At 38.3% G+C, this 25,920-nt stretch overlaps 1 protein-coding gene across 4 annotated transcripts in view; it reads right to left on the bottom strand.

Moving 5' to 3' along the window:
• SBNO1 (strawberry notch homolog 1) overlaps positions 1-23,647 on the bottom strand; it is a 52,793-nt gene extending 29,146 nt beyond the window's left edge. The window contains exons 1-13 of one of the 4 annotated variants that reach the window (XM_037816759.1): positions 23,409-23,647; positions 17,629-17,760; positions 16,974-17,078; positions 15,367-15,679; positions 10,749-10,849; positions 7,504-7,600; positions 5,917-6,077; positions 4,972-5,105; positions 4,685-4,775; positions 1,867-2,028; positions 884-1,019; positions 698-803; positions 408-561 (exon numbers count right to left, since the gene is read on the bottom strand). In XM_037816759.1, coding sequence (XP_037672687.1) covers positions 408-561; positions 698-803; positions 884-1,019; positions 1,867-2,028; positions 4,685-4,775; positions 4,972-5,105; positions 5,917-6,077; positions 7,504-7,600; positions 10,749-10,849; positions 15,367-15,679; positions 16,974-17,078; positions 17,629-17,760 — 1,692 coding nt within the window. In that variant the 5' untranslated portion in view covers positions 23,409-23,647. Of the gene's footprint in view, positions 1-407; positions 562-697; positions 804-883; positions 1,020-1,866; positions 2,029-4,684; positions 4,776-4,971; positions 5,106-5,916; positions 6,078-7,503; positions 7,601-10,748; positions 10,850-15,366; positions 15,680-16,973; positions 17,079-17,628; positions 17,761-22,995; positions 23,384-23,408 lie in introns of those variants that run through there. The other 3 variants (XM_037816762.1, XM_037816763.1, XM_037816760.1) reach the window with 3 other exon arrangements.
• Positions 23,648-25,920: the final 2,273 nt, after the last annotated feature.

Raw genomic sequence — 25,920 nt, 5'->3', positions numbered from 1 at the left:
AACCAAAATAATATTAATTGCAAGACCATTTAACATGGATTTAGTGACGCACCTTCAATAACTTTGGAACTGCTAAAGATTGGTTTTCAGGATGCTCAGAGTTTTGTCTCAAAACTCGTATTAAACAATTTAGTCTTTATAGGAAATATAGTTTCACTCTCTGAGTTTAAGTATTATACGACTGAAACATGTGGCTGTTTTCTATTAATTACTTCAACAAAGTGAACACTGGGAACACTGCATTCAAAACAAGGCTATTGGTTCAACAGCCTACCATTTAATAATTTAATCTGTTGTTTCATGGGCAGAAGTAAACTCCTGGGGGCTGACAGACATTACACTGGACAAAACTAACAGAAACATCCGGTATACTAAAATATACTAGGAATTAAGGAAAAAATTCTCACCAGCTTGACTGCTTTATTATACATTTTAACATAGCTCTGTGAAAGAAGAACTTCCTCGATTTTGAAGGTCACTCCAGTAAAGCTCAGCTGTCGAGCAATGTACATTCCTCTAAGCTTCATATCCATAGCAACTATTTCCATGGCACCAACACCTCTGAATAAAATTAAAACACACAGTAACTATCAACAAATATAGTAGGACTTTAACACACAGCGAAAAGGGTTTTAGCAAAAACATATCTTTTAGATCGCTACTGAGAACAAATAGTATCTACTGTAAACTCCATTACCTCCGTTCTACTGCTTGAATAAAATCACTGAACTCTCTAAACGGCGTTCCCTCACCCCATATTCCAAGGCGGTTCATATAGGCCATGTTGCGTGGTTCAGAAGCACCTGAAAAAAACCCCAAAGAAAACATATTATAACTGAGAATGTAACCTACAAACATCTCTATTAAATAAATAACTACTCACCAGTGGCACTAGCATAAACAACTCTGGCTTTTGGCAATTTGTTCTGAAGCTCTAAAACTGCTAAGCCTGTCTTGGTTGGCTTTGAAGAACCAACAGGACATAAGTTTTTTGCTTTGTGACATTCATCAAACACTATCTGTAAGGAATGAATTAAGGAACAAACCACATTTATAGTCATTGTTTCCAACCTTTCAGTAAGAGTTAACTTTTATTACCCCAAGGCCTTGGGAAACATCCAAGGTTTGTGAGGTGGCCCTGGGGAAACATCCAAGGTTATTTGTAGGGGGAGGGGAGGGGAGAGCTGATAATAAACCCCTGAGCATCAACTTTTAAAATAATACCCACATAGCAATCATCTAGCCTGTGAAATCTTAACCTTTTACTATGTCTGCCTTGGATCATTTTCTTTCCTTCCATATTACAGATACACATGAAGCCCTCTTTGGGATTTCATCCCCCTCGCTTTCTCACTTTATAGATATTCACTGAATTTGGTATTTATCTTACCCAGATACATTTATTCTTAATTAGAATGAAGGAAAAAAATTTCAGCAAATCATGAAACCACAAACTATTGGTAACCAACTTAATTAAAAAAAAATGGTGTTACTTATGCAGGACAGTAAAAGCTATGCTGTGGTCAAATAAGTTGGAGAATTGCTAAATTAACATTTTTCTTTCCGTTAATCTTCTTAGATACTTTACTATGTAAATATGCAGTGTGAATCCCCAAGAAGAAAAGATAGCATTTGGCATTTCCCGTCCCTATTAAACATTTTCATAAACCAGGAACTTAAACATTCCTCCTATACAATAGGTATATACTAGAATCAACTTTCTACCGACTTGGAATCTCAGTAATCATGAAAACTCTCATCCTATAAATTCATTTATTTAATTTCGGGATTCCTGTTTTCCAAAGGTTTATCCTTACGTAACTTTTGAGTCATTAAAAAAATAAAAATATCTGTCGCAAAGGATACTACTCCATCGAAATCATCACCGCACCAATGTAAGAGCTGTTTTAATCTAGTTTTGTATTTACCGCCAGACTGACTTTCACCGATAAGGGAAGAGTAGGTAGCAAAAATAACACCCTTTTTCACACTTCCATTGTGCTTGGAAGAAATTTTTCCATATTTAAACTAAAAAAGAAAAGAGACGAATTTAGTAGGTATCCTATCCAAACCTCTACAGCAGGAATTCTGAACATAAGTGGCCCATACTGAGCTTCAAGGAAGTCAAAGGCCCTCTTAAAATCACCCATAAAATGTCTCATATATACGTGCACATGCAACTTTACAGTACAAAGACCCAATTTTTATCAGTCTCAAAAGTCTATAACCAAAGATTAAAACCAGCAGAAACTCAACTGTAAGAAAAGCCACAATATTCACTGCATAAATATTTATTGTACACCTACTATATGCAAAGCACTGTAATTAAATTCTTCAATTACCATGGCTCAGAAGTCAGATGCCAGTTACATACTTTTAGTTTTGAACTAAAAGACATACTACTTTGACTACCAATCCACTCTGGTACTGATAAGGATGAGCATGGCAATACTGAATCAACTTCAGACTCTTCAGACTCCATGGAAAACAGATCTACACTTGCTTATCCTGCAGGGGCAAGGAGGGAGGCACTCTGAGGGACTATGTCTGCTTATTCTACCTTTATACTCCGAGAAATAAGTGTAGAATAGGTGGTCAATAAAGATTTGCCAAATTACCATTTAAAGATTCTGATCACAGTATGAATGTCAGTATTAGTGTATACAGCAACTGTTAAAAAAGCTGAAAAAGAATCCAGACTTCAATTAGATATATGAATGAAGCAGATCTGGTTAGAATTGAGGCTTATCAGGCCAAAGGGTAAAGGACGATACTAACTGTGTTTTAAAACTTCAACTTCCTTATGAGACGAAGGGAAGAGATATTTATTTAGTGCAGGATGCTAAAGAATTTAAATTGCACAGTCAGTTTGTTCCAACACCATAATTACATAGAACTTTGAATAGGAAGTGCAATCTGGTAGGTTTGTATAGGTTACTGTGAAATAGCAACACAATTCAAAGTAATTTGGGCAGAGAATAAAAATAAATGTACAGGGCAGCCCTGAGGAGCTGGGGGGGGCGGAATGAAGAAGTGTTGGACTTCCTCACCTGGATTGTTGCTGATGTTCTCACAAACATTGAGGACTGACCGTTTGGTATGTCAACCTTGAGGCTTAGGCTTTATGAAGCTCACTACTGCAAAGGAGAGGCTAAACCTGCTTATAATTGTCTCTAAGAGTCTCCCCATGAGTACCTCTTTGTTGCTCAGATGTGGCCTCTCTCTCTTTAGCTAAGCGAACTCAGCAGGTGAACTCACTGCCCTCCCTGCTACGTGGGACCTGACTCCCAGGGTGTCAATCTCCCTGGCAACACAGGAAATGACTCCCAGGAATGAATCTGGACCAGACATCATGGGATTGAGAACATCTTCTTGACCAAAGGAGGGAAGCAAAATGAAACAAAATAAAGTTTCAGTGGCTGAGATTTCAAATGAAGTTGAGGGGTTACTCTGGTGGACATTCTTATGTACTACATAGATATCCCTGTCTAGGTTTTAATGTACTGGAATAGCTAGAAGTAAATACCTGAAACTACCAAACTCCAACCCAGTAGCCTTGACTCTTGAAGATGACTGTATAACTATGTAGCTTACAAGGGGTGCAGTGTGTGGTTGTGAAAGCCCTGTGAATTGCACTCCTTTTATCCAGTGTATGGATGGATGAGTAGAAAAGTGTGGACAAAAACTAAATGAAAAATAGGATAGGAGGGGGGGGTGATTTGGGTGTTCTTTTTTACTTTTATTTCTCAGTCTTTCTGGTGTAAGGAAAATGTTCAAAAATAGATTGGGGTGATGAATGCACAACTATACAATGGTACTGTGAACAGCTGACTGCGATAACTGTATGGTATGTGAATATATCTCAATAAAACTGAATTAAAAAAAAAAAGATTCTAATCACGGGAAACTGCTTAGTTGCTGAGGCACTTTCTTCCACTTTACAAAATCATTTTCCCATGAACAAAGGTATAGACACAAGTCCACTATGTCTACCAACACTAATAGTAATCCGCCTCCAAATCACAATAAAATTCTCCATGTGATGCAGCAGATTCCAGGTAACCCAAATGACAGGCATATCATTTATTAAACACCTTATTAAACTGCATCCTTTTCACCCACGGAGCTGAACTTAATGAGTTATACCCACATAAAATGGCTTCAGAAGCAAAAACAAAAATAGCACTGAAGATCAAAAGAATAAACTCGGAACAACAGGAATCATGTCTATTGTATTTGCCAGTATTTAACTTAACCACTGCCTGGCCCAGTACTTGGCATATGGAAATCCAACAACTAACAATAACGGCTAGTACTTATTACGCTTTCTCTTTCTTTTTGCCTTTTTTTTTTTTTAATTAGAAGAGTTCTAAGTTTACAGAAAAATCATGCAGAAAATACAGAGTTCCCACGTACTCTGCCCCCTCCCCTATTATTAACACCTTGCATTTTCACAGTTGATGCAAGAACAGTTAATATTGTCCATGGTTTACATTATTGCTCCCTTTTTGTGTTACACAGTCCTATGTTTGTTTGTTTTTATTCTAGCTACATATGCATATATGTTACTATGCTTTCTGGGGAATAACTTGTTCCTTATGAACAACGCTACAAGATAGAAACTATTATTATTCCCATGAGGCAATATTTACTGAAAGACCGACTGAATAGAAACTTTCCATACCTTATTTAATGAATGGACCAAAATGTTTTTTGCACCGATATCCCTCAAATCTCTTTCAGCATCATACTTTAAATCATTTGAAACACTGAACCTGCAACCCAAAAAAAGAAAAGGGGAACAAAAAACACATATTAAATGCAAATACCATCTTTCTAGCAGAATTTAGGAATTAATAAAGCTAGGTCTTGACACTTCACAAAAATACACCTTTTCATTAAAACCCATCCCCACATACTGAAGTAATTATTCACAAAGGAAAGCTTCCACAGCCAGTCTTTAACACTTACCACAATGCTCTTTTTCTACTCAACAAATAATTCTCATAGATAATTCCTGCTATTGTTCTCCCTTTTCCTACACCAGCACCATCACCTATTAAGAAGCCAGCACGATCTCCATTAGGTAGGAATGTTTCATGTTGCTGAAAAAGAAAAGGCTGGCAATTAATCCTACCCTTCAGGTATTACGGTCATTAGCCTTTCATACACTGTATTGGGAATATATTAACATTTATCTGTTTTATATAAATGGGCATACAGTTTGACATTAAGCATAGATACTTTCTATACATTTTCTTCTGTATATTCTGCCCTACTCACCTCTCATGCCCCAGGTACCTGAAGCTAACAAACTGGTGAGCACTGATTGCATAAGCAAATATAAATTTTATATCACATATTAACAAAGAGAATAGTCGGCAATTTGGTCCTTCTTTGTTACAAAAAAATGGGAGTATGATAGAAATTAGAACTCCTTTCAAGACAGAGGTAGCAACCCTAACTCATATTGTTTTAAAAGCCCACACAACACTGGAGAAGGTATGGTAACATTGCAATTTAAGCAATCATCCCCAAATGATGTAGGCATTAAAATCTTTTCCAGCTTTCAGGAACTACAAAAAAAGATTGCAACAAATTATCTTTTTATCTATGTTCTTATATATTAATTCTATGAACAGACTCCCAGGAATGGAATTGGTGGTCAAAGAACATGTATTTTTAATTTTAATAAGTATTCCCCCCCAACGACTTCCACAAAGATTATGACATTTGTCATTTCCACGAGAAATGCACTCTCCATAACCAAGCTACCCCTTTTTATTGTCTAGCCCATAAAGCTAACATTTACGTTTTTCATGCAAGGAAAAACTACCCTTGAATTAAAACAACTATACTGTACGGATGGATAAAAAATTAAAATTTTCCATGTAGTTAAGAAATATTATTGCTCACCTGGGCTGCATATGTAATTGCTTCAAGTTGTAAAGCTGATAACCAGCCATTATCAATGGTTTCTTCAGAAATTGATGTTTTGTACCAAACATCAGGAGGAGTAACACTGGATAAAGAACTAGTTTCCACTACAGCATCTGGGTGGCGTAGGCCGATTTTTACTAAATGAAAGCAAACAAATGAAAACATTCAATTACTGTAAATAATAGCATTTCCAGTTTTAGTTTTATTATAAGATATTGCAATATTTTTCCTATAGGAGAAAATATATTAGGAAAATAAATAACTATACAGTCTGGGTTTCTACAAAATGTCACTGATGGTAAAGAAAGTCATTTAAATTTAATTGAAATGATGTATTTTTCAACTACTTAAGCTTTAAAAAGAGAAATCTGCTGATTAAAAAGATCTAGAAAAACACTGACTTAGTCCATATTACAAAGTTTTCCAGTAGTAATGGAATGTAATCCTAGACAAAGAGTTTAGTTAATTGAATTAATCATTCACTTCAATCAGTGAAACAGGTTGGCAAAAGAAATAATTTACCTTTGAAAAGACATCTTGCCTATAAAATTAAACAGCAACTAACTTCCTAAAATTTATACCATGAATAGTTTAAAGTATGTGTCAGCAACTTTTTCTATAAAGTGCCATATAGTAAATACTGTCAGCTCTGCAGACTATTCAGTCTTTTCCATACTACTCGAAATTGATGTTATAGTGTAAATGCTACCACAGACAATAAATGAACAGGTATGGCTAAGTTTCAAGAAAACTTTTTGACAAAAAAAAAGACAGTTGTCCAGAATTTAGCTTGCTGGACTCTGGTTTAAAGGACCATAAGTAAACTCATTCAACCTTTTTGTGAAAACTTAATTGGGAGGAAAAAAAATGTATAAAATTTCAGATACCACAATGTACATTTTAAATGACCAGAACGTATGGGATCTTGAGGTCTGTGTATAGCTCGTAAAAAAAAGATTTTTTAATTTAAGTGGTACTTACCATTAGTGGCTTTTTATAGGAACCCAGAGTATATAAAGACAAATTCTAAGCATCTTAAGGTTATAAACTAGTAATTTTCACCATCATATAGTGGCCACTACAGAAAACTGAATCATGGTAGTTATGCAAAAGGCAGAAATACTGCTAACAAAAAACAACGAATTCAAATAGCAAAAGTTACATGTTTTTAAGATTCCAATATTTTTAATAAAGTACATAAAGCTAATATACATATTTACATTTCTACAATTTGCTATGATTTTATAATCACTACTCATACGTGTAAAATTAACTCAGAACAAAATCCAAGCTTTTTTGGTCTCAGTTTTAAGACATTAACCTAGAACAAAGTTCTGTATTTGCATAGTAAAAAAGAAATCACAGTAAAACATTCATGTAGCTACTTAAAACTATATTACTGTTAAACACACACAAACACACTACAAATCTCATACTTCGCAAACCCAAGGTACCCAACATTGGTAGGTCCTAATAGATAATGGGGGTGGGGTGGGGAGTGTTATTTAAGTTCAAGAGGAACCTGGAAGCCTTTCATCATTTTGACAAATCCCAGAGACATACATTTTATTGGCATATACTCTGCATAGGTTTCTGCATGACCCATTTCTTCTTCATCTTCTTCCTCTGGTTCATCTTCCTCTTTCACAACAGGGACCTTCTGTAACAAAAAGACCACAATCAGTCCAAAGTCCAGAAACTAGAGGCCCAACTGACACACAGGTATACTCCTAAGTGGGATACCCCACAATTGTGAATCTTCAACATTCCTTGAAGATCGGATCATACTCTGTGGCTTTTGTGCCTCTCAGATGCTAAGCAAAGGCAATCCTTGACCTACTCACATCCTTAAAAACAAATAGGTCACCACATGGCTCTGCCTTCCTTCGGACCAACCGCTACTTTCCCCGTCAACACTGCCAACCACTCTCCCCAATGCCCCCAACCCTCTCCAACCTCAGTCCCCACACTTTACTGTAATTTCAGGGCTAGAAGAACAAGAGGGTGGGGAGAAAAGGTAGATTAGCCCCAGCAGCACACTCAATAGAGGTTCACAAGCAGAACATCCGCTTAAGTCTCACGTCTCCTCTCTGCTCTCAGTTCACCTCCCATCTGTCTTCTTTCCCTCAGATCCTAAAACCAAAATCCCAGAAGACACCAAGTTCAAGGGTTCTTCTGAAGGACAGAGAAATTATGTCAGAGTTCTGTGTATCCACACCAATAACAACAATAATAATGTATAGGATAACTATATAATTTACTCTTCAAACTCAGCGTATTTGAGAGTAAAATGGACAGCTCTTAATAATTACACCAGAAAACAGGAGCAAACCCAGACTGTCCCAGAGAAACCAGGGGAACGGTCACTAAATGGTTACCTTAAATTCCTCTATGGAATCTTAAAAGAGGTGGAGGCAGAGCAGAACAGCATTTTAAAAATAAATAAATAAATAAGACCTTAAATGAGCCTTTTTACACTATCAGAAAAGCTCTCTATTAGAATGTGTTTGTTCAAGAAAGTGTCCAGAGAAGAAGCTGTGAAACTCAGCATACCATGAAGGAAGGAAAAGGAGAAAACCTTATAGAACCCACAGGTAATGGCAAGGAAAAGACAGTACCGAAAGGTAAGGGCACCTCATCTTTCCTTTTATTTACCTCGGTCTAGAGCAGAATATGATGGCACATAGATCTCAAAAAAATGAGACCCCAATTTAAGACAAAAGTGGGACTGGCCAAACAAATAGATCTAAATCCCAATTCTGCTGTTTGTTAATCGCGTAGTCTTGGGCAAATTACTCAAATTCTGAGTCCCCCTCCCTCCGCCAGACCCACACCCTCCTCGTCTTTTCCTCACCTAAAAAACAGGAATGCATGCTATGTAACAACACCCAACCTCTTTTTTCCCTCCACACTTTCTTCCCCTTCCTAGACTAGAAAAAAATCACCAGGGATATTACTGGAGGATAAGCTGGAATACTGAAGAGTCACAAAATCTAGGGACCAGACAGGTAATATTTCCAAATGAGTGTAAAATGCTGACACCAAACCTTAGGTCAAAGAGAGACTGGGGTGAGGAGGACTGTAGTGACTAAGGATGCACGCAGTCACTAGGCAACTTTAGGCAAGTGTTACTAGGTGTGGAATGTGGGTCCAGGGTCCTAGTTTTCAAGAAAACCTGGAAACCAAGGACTTATGCGTTAGCGATTTATTCAAAATTTTTCAAAATATTGTGTAGGCTGAACAAGATGCATCTGTTGACTGATCTGGGCCCAGAGGCTGCCAGTTTTGCTATCTCTGGGAGATGTTTCTTAACTGCTAGGACAATACAGAACTTCTGGTACATTATGAGTAAGATATTTTTTTATGGGCTAGGCTGGACCAGGGAAGTGAACGCTATATAACGTTTCCTGAAGAAAGATGCATTTTTAGTTTCCAAAAACAAACTTTCAAATAAACTGTTGGTACACAACTGCTAAGTAAACTGGGCACTGCCAGCACTAGTTCCCCTGGTCCCCTGTTCAAAACTGCAGATAGTAATTGTTCTTACTGTCTCACCAATTCCATACTCCACCACCAAGTCCTGTCCTTGGCTATTGTTTTGTGTAATCTTCTCTTCTTTTATTTCTCCTCATCCTTCTCCAAGCCCTTTGCAAACACCCCACCCCACTTCACCCTGGGTTTAGCTACTTACCACTTCCTTTCTGGATTACCTAATCCAACCTCCTAACCTGTGTCTCTCCCTGCCACCCTACTCAAACACTAACAGACTACTCAACTTCCGCTGGCTCCTCATGACACTGGACCCAGTCCAAAGGCCTTTAAACTCAACTAGAACCCCTCCACAGAGCCCAAATCCACCACTCCAACTTCTTTCAGCAAGACAAATAACCAGGCTCACTGTCACCTTCGCACAGTCACTCCGTACCCTGTGCTTACTAATGCTCCAGCTCCCTTCCTAAAATGCCCTCTCGAAGTCTTTCTATATTCAAAACCCAGGTTCCATTACACCTCCTCTAGAAAATCACCTTCCCAGGCCATTTAAGTCCATGGAGGTCTCACCTTCCTCCAAACTCAAAGCCCTTGTGGGATCATCCTTTTCACATACTTTATATTACTACTTAACCCACATGATTGTCAAAATTTATGTTCAATGAAAGGAAAACTGTGCACTACACTTCCTGTAAAAATCCACTACAGAGAGACAATTTTATACACAGAAAAGTTATTAAATAAATACATAAAATCAACTGACCCAACAAAGGTACGACACTAATGCAAAGTGCTAATAATGGGGGAAACTCATGTGTGGGGGAGGTATAAGGGAACTCTGTGTTTTCTGAATGATTTTTCCCAAAACCTACAACTTCTCTAATAAAAAAAAAAAAAATCAATTTAAAAAAGTCAATTGACCCAATGCCTACATTTCTAAAATGTAAGAAAAAAGACTGTCATGTAAGTACTCATAACTAGACCATGATACAATCTCACAGCTCATAACTAGCTATACATTCAAGTTCAACCCTAAGATGAACTTCGTTGTTATCAAATATTTTTGGTTACACATTATCTTCTCTTTCTGATGAGGGGAGTGTTCCAAAAAAAAGATGTTACTACTATGTTTAATAGCACTCTATCAGGAATGCTAGTTCTACCTCAAGATTTAATGCTTACCCATTTGTTTATGGAGCTGAGGAGTCCCCCTCCTCCATCCCCACCCAAAAAGTTTCCTGAGGGCTGTTTTAGAGCATGTTTAGTCAAGTGCATGTTCATACCATACAAAAATATAGATACAGCTATTTGAAACTTACCATGGTTGGGGAAAAACTTCTCATTTTCATGTCATTTATCCATATTCTTGCTACTTCTTTATTAGAAGAATCTTTCTTTACTGTACCATTGCTTACGTCAGCTGGGGGAGAAATTTACATTTTAGAAGAAAATCTTAAGTTCTTTTCCCCCAGCTTAAAAAATAAAAATTCAATAAAGTTTACCACTTCACAAACCAAAGAATATCAATCTGCCTATCACTCTCTTAAATCAAATTTAAGGATTAAAACATTCAAAGCTATGTGCCTTTACAGAGGTAAGAATTAACTTTAAAAGGAAATGGATGCATAAGAAATTCTAAAACTATTTACTGAAAGACACACTAAAAAGAACTACTTTATTTTTATACAAATACCAACAGCCAGCATTACTTTGAGATACTTCACTTGTTTCCCTAAAAAAAAAAAATCTATAGTGTTATCAATAAGAGAAACTCAATCCAACCTGATCTGTGGTAATGGATAAACTTTTTTTTTTTAAATCATCATTTTATTGAGATATATTCACATACCACGCAGTCATACAAAACAAATCGTACTTTCGATTGTTTACAGTACCATTACATAGTTGTACATTCATCACCCAAATCAATCCCTGACACCTTCATTAGCACACACACAAAAATAACAAGAATAATAATTAGAGTGAAAAAGAGCAATTGAAGTAAAAAAGAACACTGGGTACCTTTGTCTGTTTGTTTCCTTCCCCTATTTTTCTACTCAATGGATAAACTTTTAAGGCAAAATAATTATTACCAGAAGAAAAGAAAAATCAGTACTTATTTTTCTCCTTTCCTTAGAATAAAGATCCAAACAATGAACCCTGCCCTTCTACACCAGTGCTTTTCAAACTTTTTTATAATATAGCAATGGACCCCTAGAATCTAAATATCAAAATCAAAGCAGATAAACCCATTCAGCAGGCAAACTCACTGCCCTCCCCCCTATGTGGGACCTGACTCCCAGGGGTGTAAATCTCACTGGCAACGTGGGACATGACTCCCGGGGATGAGCCTGGACCCGGCATCATGGGATGTGAAAAAGTCTTCTTGACCAAAAGGGGGAAGAGAAATGAAACAAAGTTTCAGTGGCTGAGAGATGTCAAATGGAGTCCAGAGGTCATTCTGGAGTGTATTCTTATGTGTTATAAAGATTTACCTTTTCAGTTATTAGCATATTAGAACAGCTAGAGGGAAATACCTGAAACCAACTACAACTCAGTAGCCTTGATTCTTGAAGACGATTATATAACTACGTATATTACATAGTATGACTGTGTGATTGCAAAAACCTCCTGGCTCACGCTCCATTTATCCAGTGTATGGACAGATGAGTAGAAAAATGGGAAGAAAAATTAAATGAATAACAGGGGGATGGCATGTTTGGGGTATTCTTCTTTACTTGTATTTTTATTCTTATTTGTATTTATTTATTTATTTTTGGAGTAATGAATGTGCTCAAGGGCTGACTGTGGTCATCAATGCACAACTATATGATGGTACTGTGAACAATTGACTGTACACTGTGGCTGACTGTATGCTTTGTGAATATATCTCAATAAAACTGAATTGGAAGAAAAAAAATCAAAGCAGAATGCTTGACTAAAACAGAGCAGGGAAGTCCAGAAGCCCTGTAGATGAGTGCCTACATCCTTCAAGAATCCCTGAAGCACCCAAGATTGCTGAGGTTACAGTAAGTGTGAAAATCACTGCCCTTACAGAAGAGAGTTAATACCAAGATGTCTGATTAGCATGTTATCTATTCTACCAGAAGATGGGGAATAATTGGGAGGCCTGTTATTTAGGGCTTTAAATAACTAGGAGAAAGGTATTAAACAATATAAGGAAACTGATACAGAGATGATCAAATTATTTGGGAGCATGATTTGTTTAATATAACTGTAGGAGAGCCAAGTGAATAGCTCACAGATAGAGTTAAAAGATTAGAACTCAGGTGAGAGACAAGAACCAAAAGAGAAACCCAAAAGAGGAAATAACCACACAGGATTAAAGCTGTGAAACCTTGCTCTTCACTATTTCATAGTTTTAATTTAATGTCCTTTCCTTTTGGTAAAGGTGACCCTCTCCTAAAATGCAAATTTCACTTATATTCAGCATTCACTTGCCATGTTTCTTTTTCAGCCCTGGTCTAGCTTCACAGAGTTCCCCAGGCTTGCATACGAGGATGGCTCTGATTTGCAGCCTCTCTGCTTTTAACAATTACAACACTGGACTGGGAAATACTACCAGACTGGACTTATCACTCTATTAGCTCCTGTTTGCTGTTTTGCTCCCTAAACTCTATCCTCACCAAGGGCATGCATTCTGTCCTTTGAATTATGGTAAGTTCACACTGATTTGAGGAGTGGGACGCTCAGCAAGTTACTCATATAAAAGCGGCACATTTTCTCCTCATTAAATCCAAAGAGCCTCATGAAAAGCAGCTTCCCAAACTGCTGATCACCCACAAGTCCCCTGGGAGTCAGCCCAGATGCTTTCCTGAATGTCAGCTAGGTCAGGCCCACAGCTCTGCTCTCCATGGCAGAAAATGTTAGCATTAAAAAACAGAAATCAGTCCTAAGACAGCTAAAATGATTTACCAACTGGCAATTGATTGCCAGGTTGTAGTTAATTCAGGAAAATGACCTTGAGAGTAAAACTACAGCCAAAAAGGGTACAACAGTTATGGAGCCAAACACAAAGATTAGATTATGTGAAAATTTTAATTGCTTCTGTCACAGGAGACATTTAGTGCTACTTCATACTACAAACACTTCTTGCCCATTCCTTTCAAATGCTCTTAGCCCTCAAAACTCAACTTCATAAACAAGTACACTACAACTTCAAGGCAGCCAGTTCTGCCACAAAATTACATACTATTCTATATGAAGTATTAAAACTTACTCCCCATAATGCGATAAAAAAAGAAGCTTTTTGGAAAGTAGAAATTGTCTATTCAACATCAATCACCTCATCCCAAGAATGTGGTAGGATGCTATATATGAACTAGTATAAACCATCAGAAATATGCCTTACAGCTCATTCCCATTACCTTCATTTTATCCCAAAACACAACCAATCCCAAAGAAAACTACTCCCCTTCCAACTCCTAAAGGGAAAAACAAAAACAAAACAAAACAAAAAACCCCAAAACACTCATTTCTAGAAATAGAAAAATAAAACAGCGGTCAAGTCAGGATACAACTGAAGATGGAGTTGGTATCTCCAACAGTGCCCACCATGGTCTTGTTACATATAACAAGGATTTAAATACTCTTCAATTCAGTAGAGGAGGGAGGCAAAGAACATCCCACTTAAGAGTGCACAGTTTTCATTTTCTGAAGCTAAAACTATAATGTGAAACAGCAAAGTTAAAAGAAAAAAAAAATCGAATAATTCTATTTTATCCCTTAGAACTACCTTAGTACATGTGAATACTGAAGCATCCTGTGACCACTCCATTTAAAATTGTAACCTCTTCCTGCCCCATATACCATTTCTCATTTCTCTCCATAGCACTTATCCCTACCTGTCATGCCATAAAATTCACGTATTTATTTTATTTACTATGTCTCTCCACTAGAATACAAGCTCCATGAGATCAGAGATTTCAACAGGTTTCTTCCCAGTCACGGCCCTCAGGACCTACAACAGTGCTTGGCACGTAGCAGGCATTCAGTAAATATTTGTTGAATGAGCAACAACAAAAAAAAGCAACTCTAGTGAAGAAAAACTAACTAAAAACTCAACATTCTTTAAGCATAAATGAATTCCTAAAAAGATGTGGTCAAATCACTGTTGAGACTTTTTTCCATTAAATCTATATTTAAAATATTATGGATTAGATAGTAGTGACTGTACAACACTGAATATGCTAAATTAAAAATCCCCTGAATTCCTCTTATGGTAGGGGGAATTCTATGGTATGTAAACTACATTTCAATAAAGCTATTACAAAAAAAGTATTATGGGTACTCACTCCTCAAAGAAAATATAGTGTATATTTTTTATAAAGTCTATATACTTGAAAAGAGAATTTACTAAAATGACAACCATCCACAAGCAATTATGTTAACAACAGGTAAAATCATAAAACTATCAAAATCATAGTTAAAATAGCAACATCTCAATTTAAAGCCTGCTATCCAATGTGTGGTCCAAGGACCACCAGAATCAGCATCTGCTGAGACCTTGTGAGAAATGCAGAATCTTGGGTCTCACTCTAGGCCTACTGAATCAGACTCTACTTTTGAACAAAATCCCCCAGGTGATTCATAGGCACATTAAGTTTGAGGCACAATGATTTAAAGCATTAAGAAAAATGTTAACTGGCTATTCATATTATATAAAACCGAAAGATCACAGTTGCTACTGCAGCCACTTGATAATACTACGCTTCACTTCAAAGCTAAATGCTCTAGACCCGAAACCTCTAAATTTTTGTTCCCTTGAATTGTGTTAATATTATAAGTATACAGAATAATGCAGATAATATTTTTATTACCCGGTTCTTATTTTAAGATCCAGGCAAAGCCTTAAAAATATACTTTAACATATCTTACTCAAGGGCAGACAGCTGATACTATTGAAAACTGACTTACTAGCTGCTGTTGCAACTGGCTGAACAATATTAGCAGGTGGCTTCAGTTTCATGAGTTCATTAAGACTATTATTTTTGAGCAGATCTTTCAGCTGAACCTGGTCTTTTGCAGGTGCAGAGGTCATGGCATTTCTTACTGCCGGTGCCGAGACTGAAGGGCGTGTGTTTGCAGTAGTCTGAATAAACTTTGTTAAAGTGATGGTTTGCCTATTAGTTGTGACAGGTGGTGTTTTAGTCATTACAATTGTAGATCCCAAGGTTGGAAGCTGATTTATTTGATTCAACACAAAAGTTGTAGTAGATGGAGGTTGCTGCTGGAAAAGAAAACACATTATGTCAGTGAGAAATGCTTCATTCTCTAATGCGCAGAATGTATCTATAAATATGGTAGGCCATTTCAAAATCTAAAATTGACTTTTATTCTTGGTTAACTATTGGTACTTCATTTTTAATCAAATATGATTAGATACAAACTACCAAGTAAAAACACCACTTTAAGGAAAAGAAGTATAGTAGTAGTGTGACATTTTAAATAACTGCCAGAGACAGCAAGCATAAATGGACTGTCTCGAGCAAACTGTGATGTGTGGTGACCCTCTATAATAGAAGGACAAGGAACAGAAAGCTCCCAATCCCAGCACTGCCCAAACTAGATAGACAACCCGTGGCAAATCACCCAACCACTGCAGGCTTGGGCTTTCTGAGGACCATTTTCCATTTCTAACATTCTATGATTCCTGTTACAATGCTTTATTTGCTATCATACAAGACTATGCTGATGTACAGAACTTAAAAAGGAAAAAAAAAACAACCATCAAGCAGAGTTTTAAATTCCTCATGCTGTGTGAATGATCCAGCCAGGTAAACTACAAATGTTAGTACTAAGGTGCGTGCTACATCTGAACCCAAGACAGTTACAGAGAATTTTGTTTTTTATTTGGGAGGGGGAAGAAGCTGACAAAAATGCAAAGGAAAGGATACCAAGACTTGAGAATCACAAAATCTTTGTGAGTACAGGTACAACTGAGATACTTTCATAAACTTAGGTCTCCTTCTACTTCCTTTCCTCCTCAAATTTTTTATTTCTCAATGACTCAACAACAATCTTTATTAGTAATCACGTTAAAATGAAACTCTCAATAATTTAATACATATTATCAAATTTTAGCTAGTTTGCCCAATAATTTTATAGCACTAGGTAAAGCTAATAATTGCTATATTTAAGGTAAGGCCAGAGAAACTATATTTAAAGCATGATTATGATCATATACAAATTATTTACATCAACAGAGAAAAGTTGAAAGGAACAAGTAAAAATGAAAACTGTAATGCGATAATATGTATTTCATCTTTAATTCATGAATTTTCTATCCGTTGCCACAAATAAACTAAAACATGTTCTGTTTTTGTTCGAATTATCTTTTGATCAATATAACTACCATAAGAGTGAAAGAAACATTTCACAAAGTTGGAGATGAAGGTAGGAAATTGAGAAAGAAGGAGCAAAAAGCAGAACCAGTGAGATAAAACTTTTCACATTAAAAGGTTACTTTCTTAGTACAGTGCTAAACAATTTTAGGAGTAATACCTAATCCTAATAATTCTTACCCTAACATTTAATAATGCTGGAGTAGGTACCGTCTCTGGTTCTGGTTTAACTGGAACTGCTGCGTCAGACTCCAAACCTAGTTCTAATGCACTAAGAGGCATTGACTGGAGAGAAAGAAATAAGGAACAACAGTGAATTCTGTTTTAAGAATGAGAGTTGCATTTCATTTTGTTAAAACAAAAAAAGCCAATCTTTACATTCAAACTGAATATAAAGTCATTGATGCCAGGTATAAAATAATGATCATTAACAAGCACAAAAAGCTACACTAACATCAGAATTTTGTTTTTGCTTTCAGACAATACAAACAGTGAAACTACAGGAGAATGTTCCTATCATGTAAAGACAACTATTAAGATTAACTATCATCCCAGAAGAACTTGAAACAGTATGTACCTTACTTTTACATACACAGTAATATTAAAATCGAAAATATCTCAATTTTCATCACAAATATTTTTATACCTTATGAATGAAGACTAATACACAACATAAAATGCATATGTAAATTAAGGCTTAACAAATACATATCTCTAAATGAATTTTATTTTTTATTTGGGAGGGGGAAGAAGCTGAAAATTCATTGTGAATGTGGAAATTACAAATTAAGGGAAAAAACTACTATTTTATACAGAGGCTTTGGAAAACTCTTACCTGTTGAACTGGAGGGGTAGGTGTTGGAGTTGCAAGCCCTGCATCTCCACCGTCAATATCAAAGAGGTCATTTGGACTAATTCCACTTTCACTCAAAGCAGCAAGCAGTAAATCTTGCCCTGGCTCCACCATCTTTAAAATAAAATATTTAAAAACCAAATATTAACATGTAAAACTTAAAGTGACACAATTAGCTGTTAAATACAAACTTTCTTTTTAAATAAACTATAAAATACAAATTTTCTACCAGACCCATTTATTCAATATTTATGAAGTTGCTTTGTGCCAGGCAAAGATAAAAGAGAAATACCTTCTAATCCCAAGAAACTCACAAGATGGAAAGGAGAAACAATTAAGTAATGCACAGTGAGACAGAATGATAGAAGACTGGAATCTAGATAATTCAAACTCCCAAAGCCCATGCATCATTCTCTCTTCCCAACAAGTTGATCAAGAAGTTGATGTTGGTAATTTATGAGGGTTCAGGACTTCAATTTAGAATAAAAGCTAGATTGAGTTTTGCTTTGTGGGTATAGAGTATTTGTAAATTTTTTTTAAAAAGGTCAGACCAAGACTACAATGGGAGGAGAAGGGATAAAATATTAGACAACACAATGGAAATTATATGAAGGAATTAGATAACAGAGGAGAGAAAGAGGAAAAATGTACCTAACCTAAAATGGATTTAAAGTTAAGTTGATCAATTTTTCCAATAAAGACATAAACTAATGCTTTCAAAAACACTTTCATTCCCCCCAAAACTTCATTAAAACCAATGACTTGTGGTAACAGGGAATCTTGGCCCACTTATTCCTACAAAAATATGGATCCAGATTCAAGAACACCAGAGACTACAAACTCATCTTTCTAAAGTAAATACTGGAAGCTTATTTACACGTGACATAAAAGTACACTGTCTTAAACCAGTGACTCACAAAGACCCCAAAGCACCTGGAGGCCAAGTGCTATTAATCCAAATGGACACCAACCCCTTTCTGCTGTATGCAAAAGTACAAAACACTATTAATGAGGGAAATGCAAATTCACTGAAAAGTATTCTTGAATTCACAAGAGCTTTCTAAGACATATCTTCTTAACAATGAGCATTAAAGAACAAAAACCATCATCATCAAAGGATGTTCTTACATCTGTGATGTTCATACAAGATGGGCAGTTATAAGTAACATTATTGTTGACCCATAGAAAATTCATAGGATCTTTGAGACCTAAAAATACTAGAAAACACTGTCCTGTAAAAAAAACAAAAAGATATTGTCTTTTATAAGGTATTAAAGAAAGAGGTTTTAATCTTACATCTCCCTTAACCAACTGGACCCAAATTCTCTACTTGTCCTTTTTGGGAGAGAGAAGGGGAAAAGTATAATAGAGACGGAACACCTATTCCATTCTCCAGCTCCTTTAGGCAAACCCTTAATATTTAATCATATTCCTATTCTAAAACTATTACAGACTTACAGAATTTCAGTGTTCAGGCTAAGAGAGGCCTTAAAAATTATATTAGCCAATCTCCCTCTCCTCACTTTACAAATAAGCAAGATTTATTCCTGGGGACACCACACACACACACATTTTTACTTTGAACCCACAAAGTAAAATAAAAATGCTAAACACTGTTAGGTGAAAGAGAACTGTGTTACAGTATGTCTACAAAGGAGCTCCTAAACCTCAGGTGACATTTAACAAATAACAATCTAAGAAACACAAAAGTTACTAGCCAAAGAGTGACTCTATCTCAAACAATGGACAAAAAGGGTCAACATTTTATCATAAATACATTTGAAAATAGCACGTATTTCCAGATAGTACACACCTATGAAGGCTTCTAGGATAAATAAGAAACAAGGACACTAGTAGAGAGAAACTAATAGATATCTTCAGCAGGGAGAGAATATGAGAAACAACAGCCAACCAGAAGTATGAAAGGTTACAGTTCCCACTGAGAATACCAACACTGAAACACATCAACAGAGACAAGGTTCCCCTTGTTGAGACCTAAAGCAGATCTTTATAGCTCTAAGCAGATACAAGTGGTAGCTCTGCATGGGGTAGCACTCCACTAGGAAGTCAGGCAGAATACTTGGATTCAAATATTGGCTACATCACCCACCAATAGTGCAATATGGTCAAGTAATAACCTCTATGATTCAGTTTCCTTAAAATGGGAATAAAAGTAAAACCTACCTTATAGGATTGTGGTGTTGATTAAATGTGATACTACCCGAAGTAAATGTTACCTACTAGCTATTACTAACGTATTGATAAACATTAGTATTATATACAAAAAGATGTTTTCTTCTGTATCACTGATGTAACACTATTTCTCAGATGAGAGACTTTATTTGCTGGCAATCCATTCAATAATTAACTTCCAAATTAGTTCCAAAAATACTAGTTTCCTTTTTACCTAAAAATTTTACACATTCAGTTTGTCCAATTAATCAGTTTAGCTTGTCTAGAGGAAACTGGTAGACATCTTTAGATGTGTAAATATTATCATTTAGAAAGCATCTTGGCTTGAATAAAAAGGATTTTTTCTCATTAATAGTGTTAAGCAAGTCTGACTCAAGACCCAGCTTCAACTTTGCTATTATGTAGCACAGATGTGATGAATGAAGGTTTAAAAATTTGAAGGAAGATAATGATGCCAGGATCCACTCAGAATTTAGCTGATATAATCCATCAATAAAGATGTATTAAGTGTCTACTGTGTGAAGGTTCTTTGAGAACATCAGGAGAGCAAGTAGTTATAAGGAAGAAAAATAAAAGAATTTCCTTAACCAAAAGGATATAATCTGTATTTTTCAACACCTACCACTAAAGGGAGCAATTGCTGAGTGAAGTATGCCCCCCCCAAACCACACAGACACACAAACACAAACACACACTGTGCACTTTCACTGCAAAACCCATAGGAAGAATGGATTCACAAAAGGATGTTTAGATTATATACTTGTTTCCAATATCCTTTAGAAAAGAAGCTCAAGAAAAAAATGGGTATATGGGTGGGGGGGTATGAGAAACTTTCTTGATCATCAAACCAAATTCAGGTGGTAAAAATTCTTAAAGTCTTCTTACTTAAAAATTCTTATTACTTAAAGTTGGTTTTATCTCTTTTAACCCAAGAGTAAATGCTACCCATTGTCCCCATGTCACAGATGAGAAACTGAGGTTTAGCATGAAGCATAACAAGGTAAACAAGTAAGTCATGAAGAATTTCAAACCCAGGTCTGACACCAACCTTCTCCAACATCCTGTACCCTTAAAACTGTACAGTGTTTTTCAAATTGCTGCCCATAACACAGTGGGTTGTCAAGTCAATTCAGTGTATCATGACTAGCATTTTTAAATATTACAGTACAGAACAGAAAATCAATGCAGAGCATGTAGAAATTAAACAATTCTCCATGAAATTTTTCAGTTTAATGTGTGTGCGTATACTAGAGGTCACAATGTAAGACACATTACTTCCTGTGGGACTCAGTAAAAACATTTGAAAAGTACTGTTCTATTTTATATACTGCTTCCCAAGAAATAAGGAAGTAATTTGCTGAGTTCTGTATTACATCTTATTAATAAAATAAAGACAGCCCCTGACCTTTAAGAGCCTATCCTTTCCATCTACAGAAAATTTCCATGGTATCCCAAGGTTGTCCTTAATACTTGAGAAGTTCAATCCACATCAAAGTGGCTTTATCAATCGGGATAAGAAACAAAGACAATAGTAAAAACTCCAGGGTTGCATAGGCTTGACTATTTAATGTGAAAGCTACTCCTCTCAGAAAGTGTCTTTACACCAGCTCTAGTCAGGGAAAGCCAGGGAACCCACAGAGACTCATGGAAAGTCAAGTTACTGGGACAGACCAGACCTGAATGCTCTCATGGTTCACAGACAGCAAGTCTCAAATCAAAGCTCAATTTAGAGACTATGAAACACCAAAACATCTGTAAAGTCTTTGAGATGAATCATTTTAAGAAGCATGAAACGAATCTCCATACTACAAATTTTTAAATGCTAATTTCAGAAAACTCCCAAAACATGTAAAATTGCCTGAAACACAACAGCATTCAATGAAAGAATGAATCATTAGCCACTAGGTTAGTCTCTTTTAACACTTATCCAGCAACTACCGCAAAAATTTTATCTGAAATTTTGGGGGAAACTGCATGGAATAAAGTTAGACTGGGAGATAAAAAGCAGAAAAGTAAAAAGTAAAGACGTCTTCTCCGGTAAAGGAAATTGTGGAACTTCTTTAAAGATGAAAACAAAATGTTTTTGCTTGTAAAAGTAATGTCTCACTCAAGGCCGCAGTAGCAAATCCAGCATTTCATCCCAGAAATTCTGTACAAACTACCTTTTGTGCAATTACGATGGGTTTCCCCACTGATTATGAAAACCAATTCTGACTGCTGTAAATAACGTGGAAAACAGAATCCCTCTGCACGATTAGCTAGTTAGAAGGTCTGCAAGCGTTAAGTTTATTCACTCTAGAGCACTTCGGTTTTGACAGCTTTCTGGCCTCTCCGGACCGACTCTTCAGAAGCCCTACTCCATCTCTAATTCTGCTTGTCTAAAGAACACGGAACATTTAACTCAACATAAACTGCTAATAATCAACTTTCGAAGGTCAAAGGCGACCAGGGTTTAACGTCCCTCATCAACACGTGTTCAGTACAAACTTCCGGGTGCGGTTACCATTGGCTGCGCAATTCAATGGATAAAAACGTTGCTTTATTTAACTCTCATTTTCTCGCGCGTTCTTTTCCCATGTTTCTCAACCAGCGACTCCCCAAAACAAAAGCCTCCCACAGTAAACGGAGCACACACATAAAAAGAGCTTCTCTGTGCGAGGATCAAGTTAGCGGTCCGCAAACATTAACCAAACAGAAGCACAAAGCCAGGGTGGAAAGGGGAGGAGCTGGATGCCAGGGTCAGGAAAGAAACAATCACCAGGGTTCAGGAACATCCAAATCTCCTCAGCGGTTAAACCGACCCCAAACCACTTTCTAGAAAACCACCGGGATACACTGCTTTGGGGAACTTAACATGCTCGTTAAGCCAAACGCTGTCAAACTAAGCAATTCTTTCAATATCTTCCCCTCCGTATATATCCTTAGGGTCTGGGAGGAAAGCTCGCATGCTCTGGGCAAAATTAACCTAATCACCGACTGGGTGAGGCGTGAAGGTAGCCCCCACGTGTCCCACGCACCTTCCCCACCGTCTCAAGAACGGGGTAATCAGAAACCCGCAGATGTGGGGTACAAATTAAGGAGGACCCTGTCGCCTCCCTCATTCCCCCTAAAGCGGGAGCAATGCTCGAAAGAGAGGACTTATGAAGGATCCCGAACCTCAGTTCCGCTGCGAGTCCGGGACCTCGCAGCCCCAGGGTCGTGCGGGAGCAGCACAGGACCACGACCCACATGGAGCTGGATCCTGCGTCCGCAGACCCTGCCTCCCCGGTCCGTAGGGGTGCACCTGGCCCGAGACAGCGGGGTTCCCGAGGCCGAGAGCCTCACGCCGGGCGACCGCAGGGCCCGGCGCTGACGGGCGGAGGGAGAGCAGGGAGCCGCCGCCGGGACCAAGCCCCCGAGGGCCCCGGAGCGCGCAGCCGACGGGCGCGATGAGGGGTGAAAAAGGTCCCAAGCCGGGGTGAGGTGGCTGCCCTCCCCCCAGCCCGGCCCCTCACGGCCCCCCGAGGAGGGTGGGAGTGGGAGGCTGTCCGGGAGGGAGAGTGGGAAAGGAGAAAAACCCAAGGACTTACTTTCCCCCCGAGATCCGAGGCCAGGACAGCTTCTCCCGGGTGGTGAGAGCTTGAAGAATCAGTGGCGACTAGAGCGGAGGCGGCGGTGGCGGCAGCAGCAGCGGCGTCCGGCTCTGCCTACCTCCCCGCCGCCATCTTGACGCCCCTCCCCCCAACCCCCCGCCCAACCGGGAGGGGAGGGGGCGGAGCGACGGATGAGGCGCCGCGAGCACGCAGCGCAGGCCGCGCGCCCCCACGTGACTTCCTCCCTCCCCCACCCCGCTCCCCTCGCGCCCCTCTCCGCCCCGCCTCCCTCCTAGGTGAAGGAAGAGGATTCCACCCCCCCACCTTCACCGCCCCCTGCCTTCGCCGCCAAGCACCGACTTCTCTGGCTCTCGCCCGCCGGGTACCAGCGGTTGGATCCAAGGAAATTCCGGAACCCAAACGGTCCATTCTCGTGGCTCTGGGGTGGGCGAAGGGTGAGGGGGCCGGGTTTTGGAAAAGGGGGAGGGGGAAGGCGAAGGCCGCCTAGGAGAGTCACGTGCCTACTGCTTCCGCTGTCGAAGATCTCGCGACAACTCTGTCCCTTCCTTCTCAACCCTGAGGGCTATCGGGAAGAAGGTCGATGCTGTGGTGGCCACGAGGAGGTCAGCCGGTGTGCCAGGCGCATGCGTCCCACACCTGCTCTCCGAGTCGGGCTGGGGGCGGGGGCCGAAGCTGTTTTCAAACACTTTTGGGGATTGGTTTCGGCTCCGGAAGTTATCGAGTGGCGTTTCTGTCACATTAAAAGCTCTAAGTTTTCTCATGTCGCCTAGAATAAATATTCATTGCTTGCTAGGCTCACTCAAAGCACTTTATTCAGTTTGAAACCTCAGGTAACTCAGAGCCCCACGGCTTGTCCACTGACATTATCATATGCTAAGGATTGTTAGTACAATCCCCACTTCTTTCTCCTCCTCACACACTCGGTATTCTGAACCAACTATTGCTGTCAGTTAGCATTTGCTGCAGAAAAAGTTCTGTCTCTACCACTTCTCTCTTCATTTCCATTATTTTATTGTTATTATTATTTAAATGGTCTCCTAGCATAGAATAAACAAATCTACTTCTCAGCAACCCTTTTGTAAAGTCATTCTGAGAATGCTGTTTGCCTCCGTTGCTTAGGTAATAGGTACGCTTGGGTGATTTTTGCCCCCTACTGGCAGAGCATCCCAGTCTCCTTTTGCCAAAAGCAAACCAAGTAGTTGGAATAGTTGAAGCTTCAAGTGTAGGCTCTTTAAGAAAAAGTGAAGAGGGGAAAAGGAGAGAGAAAAAAATAGATGCATAGCAAGAATAATTGTGAATCTCCCAACTTAGAGTTTTTGTACATAATATATACACATATATAAACATTTGTTCAGTGCCCACTAATCACTTTGCTGATCATTTGCATTATTTCATTTAATTCTCAACCGCCCCCCAAAAAAACTATTAAAGTAAAAATAATAAAAATAACTCCATAAGAACAAGGACCTTATCTGTCTCCTTCACAGCGATTCACTAGAATAGCTTATGATCTAGTGCAGATAACAGCAAACAAGAAATTACAAATTTATCACTTTATGAAAAGAGAACTATGGAAAGATGTAGCAAAGAGACCAAAGGCATTCTAATACATCCAGCAATGTCTTCAGAGTTCAGTTAGCACAATTCAGTTTCCAAGTGGCCCTCATCTCTAGGTGCACACTTGGACTAGATGAGGACTAGATTCTAGAAGTGGAAAACTGACCTAGATACTCCCACCCTTTGAGGAACTTTCTGAATATCCAAGTCAGATCTTTGATGCCATCTCTGCATAGTCTGTTTACCCTGAACCAAAATGAATAATGGTGTTTCAAGGTATTTATAACTATAACTGCCCATTTGCACACAAATGTTCTATACAAGATTATTCGTTGCAGCATTATTGGTAGAAGCAGAAGATTGGCGCCAACCATGATATCTTTGAGGACAGGACTGGTCAACTGAGCTATGGTGCTTCCCCACAGTGAAACAGTTATTCAGAAGAATGAGGTACCTCTAGATCTGTAATTACTGATATGGTATATATATGTGTGTGTACGTGCATGCTTTTCAGAGCATCTCTGAAAGAGACAACATGAGTAACAGCAGGTGCATCTGGGAGTGGGAACTGAGATGCTGAGTGTCAAGGGTAGGAGGAAGACTGATCAGGGACACCAAGGACACAGGTGCTATTGGAAGGAGATAAGTCAGAAAAATCCCTCTTCGGAGATGGTATTGACTTTCCCAGGGCTATTTACATAGCACTTCTCCATACAACAAATACTTACTGAGCCCTTACTATGTGCCAGGCACTATGTCAGGGGCTAGGGATACAAGTTTAAGAAAAACAAAAGGGTGAAGGGTGGGGTACATGGGCGCTGCCCTTGTGGATCTTACTGTTTTAGGGGCATTAATCCAAAAATCATGCGAAACTTAAAAAATTGTAACTATGGCAGTGCTACAAAGTAGCTAAGAGAACCCATTACAGAGA

Source organism: Choloepus didactylus, chromosome 23 (genome assembly GCF_015220235.1).
Source record: "Choloepus didactylus isolate mChoDid1 chromosome 23, mChoDid1.pri, whole genome shotgun sequence".
NCBI lineage: Eukaryota > Metazoa > Chordata > Mammalia > Pilosa > Megalonychidae > Choloepus > Choloepus didactylus.
The sequence above is the reverse complement of the archived record's forward strand: the minus strand, read 5'-3'. Positions and strand labels throughout refer to the sequence as shown.